The 16,073-nt window shown below is 51.1% G+C and overlaps 3 protein-coding genes across 3 annotated transcripts in view; all 3 read right to left on the minus strand.

Annotated features, from left to right (window-relative positions):
• The window catches only part of BU25DRAFT_487441 (uncharacterized protein), a 4,930-nt gene extending 2,116 nt beyond the window's left edge, over nucleotides 1-2,814 (minus strand). Inside the window, exons 1-3 of the mRNA XM_033711280.1 lie at nucleotides 1,899-2,814; nucleotides 930-1,838; nucleotides 1-874 (exon numbers count right to left, since the gene is read on the minus strand). Coding sequence (XP_033567296.1) covers nucleotides 1-874; nucleotides 930-1,838; nucleotides 1,899-2,508 — 2,393 coding nt within the window. The 5' untranslated portion in view covers nucleotides 2,509-2,814. The remainder of the gene's footprint in view (nucleotides 875-929; nucleotides 1,839-1,898) is intronic.
• Nucleotides 2,815-7,718: 4,904 nt separating this feature from the next.
• Nucleotides 7,719-13,085, minus strand: BU25DRAFT_471337 (uncharacterized protein). The gene is made up of 13 exons (XM_033710815.1): nucleotides 12,685-13,085; nucleotides 12,089-12,605; nucleotides 11,813-12,030; nucleotides 11,473-11,752; nucleotides 10,506-11,416; nucleotides 10,292-10,454; nucleotides 9,908-10,237; nucleotides 9,648-9,843; nucleotides 9,534-9,584; nucleotides 8,801-9,472; nucleotides 8,652-8,735; nucleotides 8,207-8,587; nucleotides 7,719-8,134 (listed from the first exon to the last, which is right to left on the minus strand). The coding sequence occupies exons 1-13, from the start codon at nucleotides 12,898-12,900 to the stop codon at nucleotides 7,891-7,893; spliced, it is 4,263 nt and encodes a 1,420-aa protein (XP_033567297.1). The 5' UTR covers nucleotides 12,901-13,085; the 3' UTR covers nucleotides 7,719-7,890.
• Nucleotides 13,086-13,990: 905 nt separating this feature from the next.
• On the minus strand, nucleotides 13,991-16,032 carry BU25DRAFT_471348 (putative AMP dependent ligase/synthetase; the record flags this gene model as incomplete). The annotated part of the gene is made up of 6 exons (XM_033710816.1): nucleotides 13,991-14,308; nucleotides 14,382-14,713; nucleotides 14,763-14,925; nucleotides 14,991-15,236; nucleotides 15,301-15,699; nucleotides 15,751-16,032. 6 exons carry the CDS (start codon nucleotides 16,030-16,032, stop codon nucleotides 13,991-13,993), a joined length of 1,740 nt encoding a protein of 579 aa, XP_033567298.1.
• Between the last annotated feature and the right edge of the window lie 41 nt (nucleotides 16,033-16,073).

Below are 16,073 nucleotides of genomic sequence, written 5' to 3' on the forward strand. Positions count from 1 at the left end.
TCCCTGTAGAGAATAGCAAGGCAGTGAACAGAGTCAAGCGTCGACGTGTGCTCTGCTCCCAGAGCCTTCCACCTTCCTTCTAGCGCCTGCGTGTACATGTTCTCTGCCTTGTCCAGCTTTCCCTGGTCGATGTAAAGATCACCTAGGTTGCAGACTGCCCACAGCAATATGTGCTCACCCTCTTTCTGTTCGCTAGCTCCATCCTCGGCTCCCTGGTCCGTTATGTCCTTTCTCACTACGTTCTTCTCGCACCGCTCTGCATGCAGAAGAAGTCGCGCTTGCGTCTCCCAGTACTTTTTCTCGTCATTCATTGGCACCGCGAGCCCAACAAGCACAACTGCCAGCCGCGACAGCACGGTCCGTTGCTTGTCGTCTTGCACGTGCAGCGCCCACTGGTGCACCACCGGGTGCGTAGAATGGCCTGTCTGGTCCCCCGCCTCCTCCACCAGAGAGTAGCTCCGGAGCGTGCCAATGGCCTTAGTGAATTCCACCTCGCTGCGCGCCATCTCTCCAAGCCATGCCGCTGTTTGCTCTGCAACCACAGCCGACTTGTGCGACGCAGCGGCGAGCAGTCCATGCCACAAGCTACTGTTGTCCAGATGCGCCCACAGAAGCAGCAGGTTCGCTGCCGCCTCATTCTTTCTCCGGACAGCCGTGTACGATATCGTCCAGGTTGTCGCGACGCTGCCGTTCGCGTAGCTCCGCAGCGGTATCTGTCTGCCGTCGTATGGCTCCATCAGCTCTCGCCATTGCTCTCTGTACAGTCGAGTATAGGTGTCAAAGCCTGTGCCTGTCTCATTCATGTACGCAGCAGCCTGCGCCAAGGCCAACGGCAGCCCATCAAGCAGTCCCAGCAGTTCGTCGCCCTCCTGATCTGTTATGGCGTTAGCGTTGCTTTACCGCTTGTAGCTACACTCCAAGATGCTCACCCACGCCTTTCCCGTACCACGTCTTGAAGATAGCCTGCGCCTGCTTCTTGTCCACCTTTTTCACCTCCCACTGCTCTCCAAGCTGGCCCAAATGCCGAAGACGGGTCGTGATCAGCACCGATCCATGGTCAGCTTCCGGCAGGTACTCTTCTACGTTGTATGCCTCCGCGTCTTCTTCGCACCGTCGGTCGTCTCGGTCGACGTTGTCGACCACCAGCAGCCAGCCGCTGTTGTCCGCTATGCTCAGCCAGCCTAGCACGTCCCTCAACACCGCATCGATGTCGCCTCCCCGATTAGCGGCATACAGCCTACTGGCCTCGGGGATCTGTCCAGCTGGGATGCGGCTCGCAAACGCCGCAAAGCTCTGCTTGAGGCTGCTCCCGCTGCTCCCATCTAGCCACAACACCGACGAGAAGCTGTTCTGGTGTCGCCGCGCAAAGTTGGCCGCCAGCTGTGTCTTGCCCACGCCGCCCAGTCCGTAGGCTGCCAGCAACCGCCTTTTCTTCACCTTCTCTTGCGGCAGAAGCGCTCGCTCTAGCGCTTCCGTGTCTCTCGGCCGCTCTGCAAACTTCCCCGCAGGCACGTCCTTGAGGTTGAAGGGGACGCGGTACTCGTAAGCTTTGCCCACTGCTACAGTCTTCACCACCTCTGCCGCGGAAACGAGTGATAAGATCGCTTTCGCACACGCTGCTGCCGTTGCTGCCGCATACGGCTGCCACGCTTTGTTCTTGTGCGAGTCGGCGTAGTCGCATATGCCTCGCACTACCAGGCATGGGAAGTCGTTCATCAGGCCTGCCGCTTCCATCTCGAAGCACAGCACCCCGCCCAGTTCTTCGCTTAGCCGGTCTCGCGTGGCTCCGTCCTTAATCACCTGGTTGCCAGAGGCTATCGTGCCATAGTGGATGCTCACTGCCTCGTCAGCTCTTCGAGCCGTCCGATGTACTACACTGTCCTTGCTGCACCGCTCACATGTCGCTCCGCCGTTGTGATGGTAGGTCGCCTTGAACAGAACGTCAGGCCCAGCTTTCTCGCGGCTGAAGTATGGGTGTTGATCAAAGGCCGACAGATGCATTACAAGAGAACCTCTGTCCTGGCTGTCCTGGTAGCGGTATGCCCTTAGCTGAGTGACAGCGTGGAGCAGAACCTTGGGCGGCGCGTTCAGCGATCCGGTATGCGTCATGCGTCCGCCCGGTCCCGTTTTGCCAAAGTCGTACTGCACCACTCCGCCGTGCTGTCGGACCGGCTGGCTGACCGCGACATCTCCCAGTCGCACATCTGCCTCCGCGCTCGGGGCTCCGCCGCCGACGCCCACCATAAGCCCGAAGCGGATTGACGGGAAGTTGGACATGGCTTGCCCTGCGCTGAACGCAGCAGCGCCGATGCCCATCTGGCCGGCCGGCAGGCATGCCAGGACGACGTTGTGACTACCTATGCGGCCCAGCGTGTACTGGGTTGAGCTGACGCCGACGTGAGGCAGATGCTCCTCGTCGAGCATCACCTGCGCCGCCGCCAGCTCGACGGGCAGCGCGCATATCCATCCCACCGTGTACGCTGCAGCGTCGAGCCGGCGCTGAGCCATGGGTAGCGCGTTGGCGCGCGGGCAATGGCCGTGGTAGACAGGTCAACGGGCGCGCTAGACGAACAAGCGTGCGCGCTTGGCTGAACCGGACGGAGGAGGCAGCGTTCGTCGCGCCTGAGCACATGGAGGTCTAGGAGCAGCAGGGCGTGATCGCATGAGGCGCGAGTGTCTGTGAGCGTGAGGGATGGTAGGAGCAGGCGGTTGAGCTGTGGGCGCAGCGCAGCCGGTAAGGCTTGTCTTCCATTCCCACACAGCCTTGCCAGCGCGCGCCTATCGCTGGGTTGGGTGATTGGGGGCCAAAACAGCTGCAGGCTGGTGCAGTTGCAGGCAGGAGGCCGCGCTGAACGAATGATGGCTGCCCGTCTGTTGTGGCGCTCAGCAGACCCCCAGTGAACGGTGCATTGGTCATAAAAGGCTTCGAGAAGCACGTTGCAGTTATCCTCTGTTTGCTTTGACTACCACAGTGTCCGTATTCACTCAAGCTTTCACGCTCTCCTTAAAGTCGTGCACACGGTCTAGTTTGACTGGCGGATCACAAACAGCAGCTAGAGTGACTGATGTTGAGTGTAAGGGTTATCGACGTGTCAGTTGGCTGAGCCAGACTAAGTAAACAGCGCTAAGTACAAATACGGTAGTGCACACCAACAGAACGGTCAGGAGCAACCACCTATTGTGGTAGTGTCTACCTTCCGAACAACTGACCCTTGCTTGCAACTGCAATGGTTCTTGCTCGTGTGCTGAAATTGTCGTGTAAGTACGACAGCCGTCTGTTCTGATTGCGGCCTGCAGTAAAAACAAATCCTAAAAGCAGACAGCGTCTACAGGACAGTGATCGTCTGAGCAATTGAAGCTAGGATATCAGATGGTACACCCTACGTTCAATTCTTGTGGTTGGTTAGCGTCTGGACGTTACTAGGGCAAAGCGCAACAGCTCTCCTGTTACAAGTAAACCTCTACATCCACTGTACGAGCAAGCTAAGTATTTAGCCCCTCAGATTCCTCCCTAGAAGCGCCTACCCACAACATGAAGCAGATCGTAAGAAGCTGCTGCGATGTCTCAACGTCCCTCGAATGGTTTGCACGGATATGGCTGATCGATGCAACGGATACTGTTGCAGTATATGCAATAAATGAAGGTGGAACAGCGCAAGGTAGTGAGTCAGGGGTGGAACCGCGCGAAGCAGTAAAATCAGTATATTGTGTTGTTTTGTTGTTCTGTGATTGCCTCTCACTCGGCAGTCATCAGAGTCTGTTTATATGACGTATATCTCGTGCAGTCAAGAGCAGGAGGTGCTTGTTGAAATGGGCAAGAGCGCTGTACCAACACACGTGGCACACATGGCCTCTTTGCTCCATTAACCGTCACAGATACTTTGGGAGCAGATAGAGCTACAATGAAGCAGATCAGACGACAGGCTACTGTGCGTTCACATATAGTGATGATCGTGCCGTGCGCTAAGGATGTCCTCAGTGACATGGTTTCGATGCCTTGTCAAGATCGCACACAGCACTCCACTGGCTGGCGCGGGTTATACTTGGTCTGAGATGACCGTCTTCAGCCGCTGGAAGCCTGGTCACTGTATGATGCTCTGAGTGGATACACCAGACGGTTTCCAGGAGCAATTCAAACATGCTATGGAGAGCGAGCAAGGATCACTCGATTCCAATGATCCGTTTGCTTCGCACATGCCCTGGATGAATCCGATCATCGCTCTTTACGATCGCTCTGTGTGGAGCATTCGTGACCTGATCCGTCGAGTGGAAAAGGTATCTGCATGGTTCTTCTTTACAAGTTACCTTGGCGTGGCTTACTGTTGAACAGGAGAGGGAGTACAACTGGGCCATCGGTGCGGATTTCTCAGAGTTGCACGAGATCTCTCGACATGCAACCTCCTCTACAGAGGATAGCCGTGTTGTGCCTGTGGTGTGTACATTTTCCAGTTTGGATCTTCTGTGAGAAGATTTTAGGATTGAACGGCCGCATCCGCCGTGTCAATTGAGGCATGCATCTCGCAAAGACGTATTCGCTCATTAGGCGGTGGCGGCAGACGGTTTCCGTTGCAGTGACTTGATGTAGAATAAGACTGGTGGACTAAAGGGAGCCGGTTCAATGTTGTGTCTTCTGTTCTATGTCTTCCCCGCCATTGCCGCCAAAGCGCAAAGGTTCAGGCATGCACTATTTTCGACACCAGATCCTGGTAAGTCTCGTTTTCCTTATTTTCTTCTGTAGCTGAAACACTCCATATAACAGGGCCTCTGTGAGGTCACTGTAGGCAGGCAATCGAACACAGGATAAATTGGCGCAGTCTGAGGCCAAATGAGACGACATTAGACGAATCCTTGATGGCTGAGCCTCAAGGTTCGTAGGGAATATAAACAGGTAGCCCGTGAGCCTCTGCCAGCACGCAGGATATGGCTGAATATCTCTCTGATGATCCAACATACTGCGACCCTCTCTTCTTTGGATCCTCTGGCGCCTTGTACTCTGACGAGCCTGAGACTCGCCGAAGCTCTCAGGGGTACGCGTTCAAATTTGGTGGACTCATGATTGACTGGAAGTCAACAGTCCAACGTACAGTCACAAAATCTACTACGGAATCTGAGCTGCTTTCCTCTCCTTCGCTGCCTCACAGATGGAGGAGTGGATGCGATTCTTCACTAGCATCAATCTCACGCTTGCTCACACGCCTACCATCTGGTGTGATAATCAACTGACCGTCGGTACTGCCATTAAGCAGCATTACAAGCTTCACACAAAGGTCAAACACGTTGATATCCACCAACTATGGATACGACAGGAGGTCACTACCTCACGTATCGATGTTCAATGGGTTCCTACCGATCGTATGACTGCTGATGGACTCACAAAGATACTACGGAAGCAGAAGTTCATAGAATTCGTCCGTCAACTCGGCCTCGTCGATATCACTGAGCGCCTGAATGGCCTGCGTCAGGCTGATGGCGACAACCTCGACGCTATCTACATGCATTGAGCCGATACTGATCAGCTGTCATCGACTCTCTGCCTTTGAGTATACGCTAGCTGGGGTGTGTGTCACGGTTTAGGGTGACTCCTGCCTGTCGTACCTCACCTGCCATGAGGGTGACTGCCACGTCACACCAGCGTTGTTTACAGCTACTCATCTATACATACTGCTTGTAGCTTCACCCAGTCCAACCTCAGTTCAATCTTTCAATATCTCTGCCATGCGTACTATCCACGCTCCCCGACGATAGCTCACCTACTTCTATTCTTGAGGCCTTTGGACACATGGCCAAAAGCGCAGCGATGGTACCACCGAGCTTGCTTGGTCTGAACTGAAGAATGGCAAGTGGCTTGCAAAGAAGATCTCCGAAGACTTTGTTCTGTGTTGGAAGACGGGCAACATAGCTTTCCAAGATTTTGACGAGCCAGACATGCAGAAGACGGAAGGCAGGTCCAATTTGACGTTTAAGGTTGTGGTGGTAGCGACACTACCTCCCTCCGCGTTGCCTGCAAGCAAATTATTACTAGTCCGGATCTCATCGGATACTTCTACTTCGACGGCGCAAATGTCTTGTGTTGCAACTTAGCTGCGTCTTTTCATAAACGCACTGGATCCTTCTTGTAGAACTGCTAGACTATGTCCACATAGATCTTGACTGTTTTCGATTATGCCGGCCTGCAACCGCAGTCTGCGATCTCTCGTCAACCGCAATATGAGATCCGGCCCTGCCACTACCCTCTATCGATGTCATGTTACCGATATGGTTAGATCAATTTACTAACGGGTGCGCCTGACTGCTATGATAACATACAGCTTGGATGGGAAGGACAGGTCACTTCTTGCAGCATGGGTCTTATTACAACTACGATAATGGCAGCATCGTTGAAGTGGATGAACAAAAAATGGCTTAGAAATTGAAGAGGCTTATGCATGTGCCATCCCGGCCACTTTCCCTCTATCAAGTCAAGGTAGCCCTTAAACTCACGACAATCCTAGAGTTCATCATATTGGAGCGATCGGCAAACCTTGGGTTTTTGGGATACGTAAGTCTTATATTACTAACAATACTATATCTCTAGAAGATCACCAGCCGATATGTAATAAATCCTCAACGTAAACAAGTTACACGAGTGATATGGGATAAGTTGATATACATTGCAAAGCACGGGACGTATAACGTATACTTGTAGACGCTTTCTGTCGCCGCAACACTCTTTACCTGAATCAAATCTTTCATCCAGCATAATCTCTAGACATTATAATGTTCATGGGCTTCATTTATCTGTTTTGCTCAAGCGCTACTCTTTCAAAAAGGATGTGACCGTTTTGTGTTTTACAACCCGTCTCAAATTACGACGACCATAAATGTTCTATCAGGGTGAACCGTGAGTAGTCAGTACGCATGTGCGGAAATATTGAAGGATTGAACTGAGGTTTTACTGGGTGAAGCTACGAACAGTGCGTATAGGTGAGTAGCTGTAAACAACGCTAGTGTGACGTGGCAGTCACTCTCCTGGCAGGTGAGGTTCGACAGGCAGGAGCACCCTAACAGTGACATGTTCCGATGGCCGCCGAAGTTTCACGAATCTACATAACGACTATTTGTCTAAAATGAAGCCATAACGTATGCAGTCTTTGATCTTTTTTCATAAAAGATGAGCGGCAAATGTAACTCAACCCCACATTACTGTACCTTGATACATACGTTATGCAGACCCATTCGACAGGGTACACTTTGAACATACATACATGCAAGAAGATAAGGATGTAATGTTGTATTATTGCAATAAGTCTTTGTCCACTCGCCATTTCAGCAGGTTGGAATATTACAAATGGCGCGTCACAATATAAATGTTTGAAACTAGAGCAAAACGGACTCCATTTGATTAATCCTGTGTTACCATCGGACTACCCTGCAACCCTCATGAGAGCAAGAGAGCCTCACAGTGCAAAGTGACAATGAATGTAACAGACAATCGATCAGCCCAGTGGAAACAACAAACAGTGTTCCGAATGCGTGGTGATCACGTAAGTGCTGACTATGACTGGCTGGTGCGGAGCCCTGCCGCCAGAGACTTGAACTGTTCCTTACATTTCGGCGGGCGTGCCTTAAAATAACAGAACAGCAACGGTACATGATACCTGAGGTCGTAAGAATTGTGTCTCAAGTAGTGCATAGATCCCACCAAAGTGTTAAGAGCAGATTCAAGGACGTCGCAGTCTAGCAGTCTTAGTCTATGTAGTGGACGAGAGGCACAACGCCCGAAGTCTATGTACAATAACGCCCTGAGCGAGCAAACGTTTTGTTTAGTTCTCACATGCTTAAAGCGAAGTCCGTCCCTTCAAGCCTTTGAACCGCGTCGAGCCTGGGTCGGTCTGATATACGATGCAGCGTCTACGTTGCGTTGAGGCTGCTGATCTGCGAATTTGCTTTGCTGAAGGTACTAGCAAAAAGCGAGTCAGGATTCTGGAGCAATGTGCGCGGGTCGCCAAACTCAGCGATCCGGCCTTGATCCATGACCATGACCCGGTCAAACTGTGAGAGAATCTCGAGACGATGCGCAATATAGAGAACCGTTGAACCCTCGAACCCGTTCAAGACAGCAGAATCTATAATTTCCTGAGTGCTACTGTCGGCCCTGAAGAAAAGTGGAAGGTTAGCTTTCTTGCTAAGATGCGGAATAACGCGTCTTCAGTAGATCTGGGCTTACCTGCTTGTAGGTTCGTCAAGCAAAATTAAATGGCTTTTTTGAAGCAGTGCTCGCACGATGTAGAAAATCTGCTGCTCTGCGTAGGAAAAAAGATCATCAACGACAAGCGTATCGAGACCTTCTCGCTCGTGAAACCTATCGTAGAGTCCATACTCCTTCAGGACCTCGACCATCCTTTCGTCGGTAGGAGCTTTTGCGGCACCTAAAGCAAGATTCGTCCGTACGTTGGCGCGCAGTATTACGCCATTTTGTGGGACCACTGTCATGCTCGAACGCATTGAGTCTGATTCCAGGAGAGAGATATCTATATCGTCTATGATGATGGAACCTTGCTTCATATGGACGAGACCGAGGATAGAAGCGATGAGTGTGCTTTTTCCACTAGATCGCAATCGTCAGTAACTAGAACGAAAGGAAACAGCAGCAGCGGGGATCAATCACATACCTGCCAGTGCGCCCGCAGATTCCAACCTTCCACCCTGGCTCGATCTTGAGTGTCAGATTAGATATGACAGGAGGCAAAAATTCACTATCCAGTCGGAATACATTAGCTCATACTCTGCCTCACACTGCAAGCAGTATCAGAAGACTAACCTATATGCAAGCGAAACATCGCAAAAGTTGATCTCGCCTTTGCTCGGCCAGTCCTTGGGTGGCATTAAGCTCCTATAGGACGCAATATCGCGAGGAGTATTATGCGCGAAGTCGTTGATGCGCCTCATAGCACTAAGAGAAGTTTCCAGCTCTGTCCACTGCGCGATCAAGATCTTGGTAGAGGTACCTAGCCCCACTATGCTGAACAGCGCCAGTCCACTGCTCGGGTCACGTGTTTGGACTGAGATCGATATGATGATAATTGCCAGTGCTGCAGTAACGAGGTCGAGGACGAGAGCGAGCATGATCTGTGCGGTTGCCAGAAGATAGAATGGTCCTTGAGATGCAATGATGTGTTTCCTTGACTGCATCTGTGTTTTTTTCATCCACCCGAAAGTCCGTATAGTTGCGAGACCTTCGATAGATCGAACAAACAGTGATACTATAGGGGCTTTGGCCTCCAGGTCCAGCAAGCGCAACTGATAAGACGTCGGCAGGTACAGGGACTGAATCCAATACACCAGTATCAACAGAATCGGGATAGCGATTCCAGCAAAGTGCGATCCAATGATCAGAGTGACGCATTGGGAAAGCAGCAGCAAAACGGTGAGCACTGTGCCGATAAGGGCCATAGGAACCTCTTGATCTATAATGGCAAGATCTTGTGCAAATCTGGTAAAAAAAAACGTCAGTGATAATAAATTCACGGCTTGATACATATGTGGTGATATACCTGTTGGTTATGGAGCCTCTGTCCGTTGTGGCGAGAAAGGAAAGAGGGGCACTAGAACAAGAAGAGAGGCTGTCAGCACGATCCGGACGATGAGAAGAGTCAAGGGGAACATACCAGAGCAGTGCCTTGGCCAGCGATGCATGAAATTGAATAGAAATGCGTGGCGCGACTCCCAATGTGAAATGAGTGCAGGCTGCAGAGAACGCGCATAACGCCAAAAAGCTCAAACCCAAGTAAATGCCCGTGATAGCACCAACGGTGTTATGCTGCTCTGCCGGACTTTGCATGACCCAAGATTGGATGTAAATATCTACCATATCGATGTCAGTAAGCTTCCTGAGCGGTTCACAATATCGTAATAAATGGAGACTTACGTGGGTAAGCAATTCCTACCACGAATATGCAAAGCAGGAAGACAAAAACCATCAATCCCCGTCGTCCGGCAATCCGCAAGAACATAGCATAAAGAGCAAATTCTCCTCCCCTTTGAAACGCTCCCTCGCCGTCACCGTGCGCTTCAATCAACAATTGCGCTTCTTTCTCTTCGTCGTTTTCACTGAGTGCCAGGGAGCTTGTTATGAGCATACTTTCCGATTCATTGGGCAATGGGACTGCGACGTGCGGTTGGTTTGACGCGCTCTCAGACAGCAGGGGTCCTTCGGGTCCCAGCGAAAGTGTTGCAATGTTACTGGGCAAAGGCTTTCCTATTGTTATGTCAGTGGCGATAGTACTCTGGCGAGCAAAGCGGCTGGACGTACGTGAAGCCGAGACCAAAAAAGTAGTGATAGAATGCTCTCGAAGAAAGCCGTGCGCGCCGACGAGATTCTCGAGGATGGCATGCTCCGTATTAGCGTCTAATCCGCTCAGACAATCGTCGAGGACAAGGATTCGCGGTCGTGCATAGATGGCACGAGCCAAACACTGCATCATCGTTAGCAGGCTGCTCGATCAAATAGCCGAGATGTTACCAACAATTCGAGCCTTTTGGCCCCCGCTCAAAGTTGTCCCGTTTCCAAAACAGAGACAGGCGTCTCCTCGCGGAATGTTCTTCAAGTCAAGTTCCAGCGCACATATGCGAATCGTCTCTGCGTACCACTCTGGATCAAACGGCGCAGGTCCAGTTATATTATCCCGGATGCTGGAATGATCCAACCAAGGTTTCTGATCACAATAGCCGATGATGTTATCTCCGACAACTATCTCCCCGGTACAGTAGCGCACTTCTCCAAGTATCATTTTCAAAAGCGTGGACTTTCCTGATGCCATCGGACCCTTGATATGAACGATTGAGCCAGGCTTGATAGCAAAGCTGATTTCCTCGATGATGTCACTGCCTTCCTTGTCGTACCTCGCGCTGGCGTTATTCATGGCAACACTTGATCGCGAAGCCTTCGCTAAATCGTTATTTCGACGCGGGTCTAGCCTGTAGTGTTTAGAGCACACCTCTTGTATGCGCGAAATGCAACCGACAGCAGTTACTGTTCCGAACACTCCATCGACCAACCGCCCTATACTCGAACTCAAAATAGTGAAGAGCGTCAATGTCCCAAAGGCACGACTGGCGTCCAAGATCTCGTCATCACCGAATCTGCGCAACAGTATGTATGTGACGAATCCAAAAGCTGGGACCAGCGCAGTGGCAGCTTGTGCTAACGTGGCTACCACAATCACGAACGCGCGAAACTTCTGGGAACGTTGCACTTCGAGAAGCCTCGCTGCGCCGAGACTGTCAAGAAGGCCCGCTGTGTAGCCCATCATTTTGATACTCTTGAAATCGGCGAGGATCTTGACGACTTGGGCGACACGAATTTCAGTAGCTTCAAACCATTGTTTCTGGGCTTGGCTGCCACGAAGCGCTACAAGCAACACAGCAGCCATGCTTACTGTTGCATCATCAGATCAGCATGTCGTTTTCCAAACCAGAGGGCTAGTATCTTACCAATCGAAACACCAAGCGCAGGTACCATTGAAACACCAATGGCATCTTCAATCAGGAATAATGATATTGCTGCCGATATTGTGTTTGCCCATATTTCGTGGACTTCGCGAATGCCAAATTGAATGCGCTCAATATCCGCGCTCACCAAAGTTGTAGCTGAGCCTGCAAGCTCCATTGCCGAGTCCAAATGTGAAAGGCGTTGGAATATGTAGTCTGTAAGGGTGGCTCGTATCGAGGTGGCCGCTCGGACGGCCTTCTGGCGATAGAGCGTGTTGGTAACCTGCCAAACCAGAGTTAGAAAGGACGAACCGTCTAATCAAGGGGCCAGGGAACGACTGACTGCCAGGCCAAGGTAGACCAAGACATAGGCACCGATCAGCGATCCTCCTATCTGAGAGGACTGAGACTCCGTAGACTCTGAGATCCACGCCGTGGATGTCCTCACAAGGAATGGCTGTGCTAGAGTCAACCCCAGAAAACAAGCGCGCGGTATTACAGGGCTGAGCAGCTTTCTCCAGTGAAGTTTGAGAAGACTGTAGAACAGCGATTGGTCAAGATCTGCGCAAACTATTTAGCTTGCTTCCACACTCTTCTATATAAATGCGGAGATTCGTACTGTGTATGTCTCTTTCGTTCAGTCTGCACGTAGTCAACTTCTTGTCTACCGCCGGCAAGGTTTTGGATGTGAATGTATTCCGGTAGCCATATGCAAAAACTGGCACAATCCAAGTGAGCAGCGCACGTTCCACGATGCCACGCCTCTCTTCGGGCGATGTCTTTCCCATTTCTTCCATAACGAATGCATCCTTTGGTGCCAATTCGAGTCCGAGAGCGATACCCATAAGGCAGACAGTAGCGGTAAATGTTAGAACGACACTATTCGAGCTTGGCATGTGCCAAAGAGTGCGGCAGCGAGCGACGTTCATTGGTGCAGCGGCGAGGAGATATAGCGTGAGGAGTGACGAGGGGCGAGGGGATCTGCGATGTTCCAAGTAAGATAGGGCACCCATGACGATGATGGCGACCAGCCCGATTGCAGTGACGGGAATCGTCGCCCGCGTGTTGGCTGCATTGTTCATGCAAACGAAGGCAAGGAAGGCCACTTGCGAAATGAAGATAAGAGGGTAAATGATCTATCACCGAGTCGTAAGGTTTGAGAATCTAAAGTGACAGGGGCTGATATGATTTGCATCTTGATGCGAAAAAACGTACCGTCTTGAAAAACCCGAGCAGAGATGCACGCACGATGCCATTGGCGCGAATGAGCTCAGGCATCCGCCATGCAAGTGCCAGCAGAAGCAGACATGAGGCGGGGACTACGAAGAGAAACGTTTCTTCAAAGAGCAATGTAAAGTCGAAGTCGTCCAGGCAGCCCTGAACTACGGGCCCAAAGACATCTTCAACCACGCGTGCACACTGCCCGCGCATCTTCGTGGACGTTGGGAAAGGCGTGGGTAAGGTGTTGCGACCCTGACTCCTCGATCGGAATCACCTCCACTTGAAGTCTTGAAGAGCAAAAAATATGTAACAAGACCGTGAACACTAACAGATCGCGCGCATCATTGCAAATATTTTGGCAATGCTGATCATCTGTTACCTGTGGCTTAGCGCGGCTTCAGCTAGGGTTTATGAAAGTAAAATTATTGTAATACGTTATTGGTTATATGCAGTGAGCTCAAATTGAGTAAGCCGGAAAACAACCAATGGCCTGCAGCGTGGGTGATCTCATTGGTAATTAACAGGCTCGCCTGGTCTGTGCATGAATTCGGCCTAGGCAGCTTACGGTGGACCTGCCTTGCGCAGGCACGCGGTCGACGGATGGAAAACGCGGGAGAAGAAGCTCAGTGCGCTGCTGTTGTTGTCACCCCGCATGTTCGGGTACTCAGTACACGTGTACCCAATTTCAGTGGATAAGACTCTGTTTTTATGTTTTTGTATCTTCTCGTATCTTTGATCCCTGGTCGCCTTAAGGCGGCTGCACACGACGACGCTGCGAGCTGATGCAGTCGTTACAAGTGAAAGCAATTTTTGCAGCACGAAAAGTTGACATAACGACCTCTGGACTTGCAAATAAGTTTCCTTGGTGAGCTGCTTGATCCTGTCGACGCAGGCGAGCAGCGAGATGCAAAGAACCCCCCATAGCAATAATCATCCCTTCAAATTACAAGGCCAGTGCGCATAAAAGCATCGCACCTTGTAGTGCATGCGACGGAGTCAGCCAGCGCCCTTCTGCTGTCCGCCGCTTAGTTGAGGCTTGGTAATTCGTTCGTAGGATCACCTGGAATCATTTACGTTCAATGTATGCTACGAGGCTTCCACGCGTTGTCGGGCCTTGGTGCACTCGTGTGGACCACGAGACCTGCTTCGCCTACAAAGTTCCTATTTCACATATTTCTCATGCTTTGGGAAGAGAACTGTAGAATGGTTCAGACTTTATGTTTCACGGCTCAAGAACTTAGACTGTTTGCGAACATTGACCATGCATAAACTTTAGTAATTCTTCTGTCAAGCTGTGCCTTCAGGGGGCCGATGCAGTTAATTTCTTCCTCAGTTCTCCTTTGAGTACTTTACCGCTGGCACTCTTGGGGATCTGATCGATGAAGATGATGCGGTCCTGCAGACGGCATACCTCGGGCAACGCGAGGTCGTTGTAATCCCGAATTGTCTTTCTAAGATCAGACTCATTTGTGCTAGATGCATACGATGGCTCCCGGACTATGAAGGCTAAAGCTCGCTCACCGGCTACCTCGTCAGGGACGCCGACGACTGCTGTCTCGGCGACGGCAGCATGTTTGCTCAAGTGTGCCTCAATCTGGCCTGGAGCGACTTGGTTGCCCTACACGGTAAGTTGTCAGAAAGCATGAACCTGGATGCATGGATTCACGCTTTTTCTTCGTGCTCTCACTTACCTTGACCTTTATCATGTCGCGGATGCGGTCTACGACAAATAGATGCGTCTCACCACTAGGGCTCACGCGGAAGAGACCAACGTCTCCTGTTGGCCACCAGAGTTCTTCATCACCTGCGGACGGGAGAAGTGCATCGTTAGCATGGTCAATGTACCCACGCAGGACGCTAGGAGAGGCAATTTCGATCTCGCCCATTTCCTCAAGCTTCTCAACCTCACGGCCAGAGTCGTCCCTCAGTCGAATTCGAACATCCGGAAGGAGGACACCACTCGAACCCGGGAAGATGTCGCTGGGATGTGACAGAGATCCGATACCACAACTTTCAGTTTGACCTAATTGAGTGTTAGATCGTTGCTCCAACTAAGCTTGCGAAAGGCATACCCCAGCCGCTAAGAATTCGCCAGTTGGGTCGTGCGGCCTGCATTTTTGTAAAAGCCTCTTTATTAAGGGGTCCACCACCGGATACGATGGAGTTGACCGAGCTTAGGTCAAATCGATCCAAGATAGATGCATTCCGCGATAGTGCATTGATTATAGGCGGCACCTAGATTCATAAGCTTGCATTAGGCAGAGCAGGGATTTTCAAACGCTCTCATCTGACAAACTCACCAGATAAAGAGTGTTGATGCGATATTTGACGATGGAGGTCAGGATCTCCATGAGGTTAAAGCCCCGATGGACGATGAGGCTGTCGCCGTAGTACATCAGAGAATGAGTGATCAATAGACCGTAGATGTGGTTGAACGGTAAGAAACCCAGAGTTACCTCCGAGCCTCTCTCTCTAGTAGCTTTGTAGAATGATGTAGCCTGCAAGATGCTAGCAATCATATTCTTGTGTGTGATTGCCACAATCCGCTACATAATCACAAGAAAAAACTGGTTAGCCTAATACAATACGTGGACGTTTATGTGGTGTTACCTGGAAACCAGAAGTGCCGCTCGTGGTACAGTAATACGCGACGCGTCGAGTCGCCTCGTCGGCAGCCAAAGGAGTCTTGTGCATTGGGAGCAATTCCTTGGCAGCTGCGAGCAAGTCATCAAGCGTAGGGATTTTGGCAAGGCCCAGGTCTGATTCGACCGCCGCTGCTGGCGGAGAACGGTCAGGCACAGAAAGCCTGTAGACTGGAAGTTTTGAGGAATTGGAGCTTCGTCGAACCGCTTCTTCACCCAGAGGAAGCAGATCCTGTGACACGAACATGGCGAATGGAGGTATACGATCAAGATGCTCGGCGATCTCATCAGCCGAACTCGTTGGTTGCAACATGAGGCAGCCACCGCCAATACGGTGGATGGCCCATGAAAGAATCAGGGTGTCAACCTAGAAATTACTCAGATTGCTTTCACGAGCTAAAGCGTCGAGGATACTTACGCTGTTAGAAGCTAAGATGGCGACTACTTTGTTCCACTCTTGTCCAGGAACAAGCCTCCATGAAGCAAACAAGGCTGCTGCAACCTGAGCAACGCGAACACCAATCTCATCCGCAGTCCATGCTCGATCGATCGCTGCCTCAACAAAGGGAGGCCGTTTGTCTACAGAGTCAGACCCGGCCGTCTTAGCAAGATTTGCTGTCAAACAAAAGTCTCCAATAGTTTCTTGGAGCGGGAGAGGAGCCGGTAGGGTAGGAAGGAAATCTGGTGCCGTGAAGATCATGATCAAGACCAATTCGTGAACAATAACAGTATGACGGTTGA

The sequence above is a fragment of the Macroventuria anomochaeta genome (assembly GCF_010093625.1).
Source record: "Macroventuria anomochaeta strain CBS 525.71 unplaced genomic scaffold BU25scaffold_2, whole genome shotgun sequence".
Classification (NCBI taxonomy): Eukaryota; Fungi; Ascomycota; class Dothideomycetes; order Pleosporales; family Didymellaceae; genus Macroventuria; species Macroventuria anomochaeta.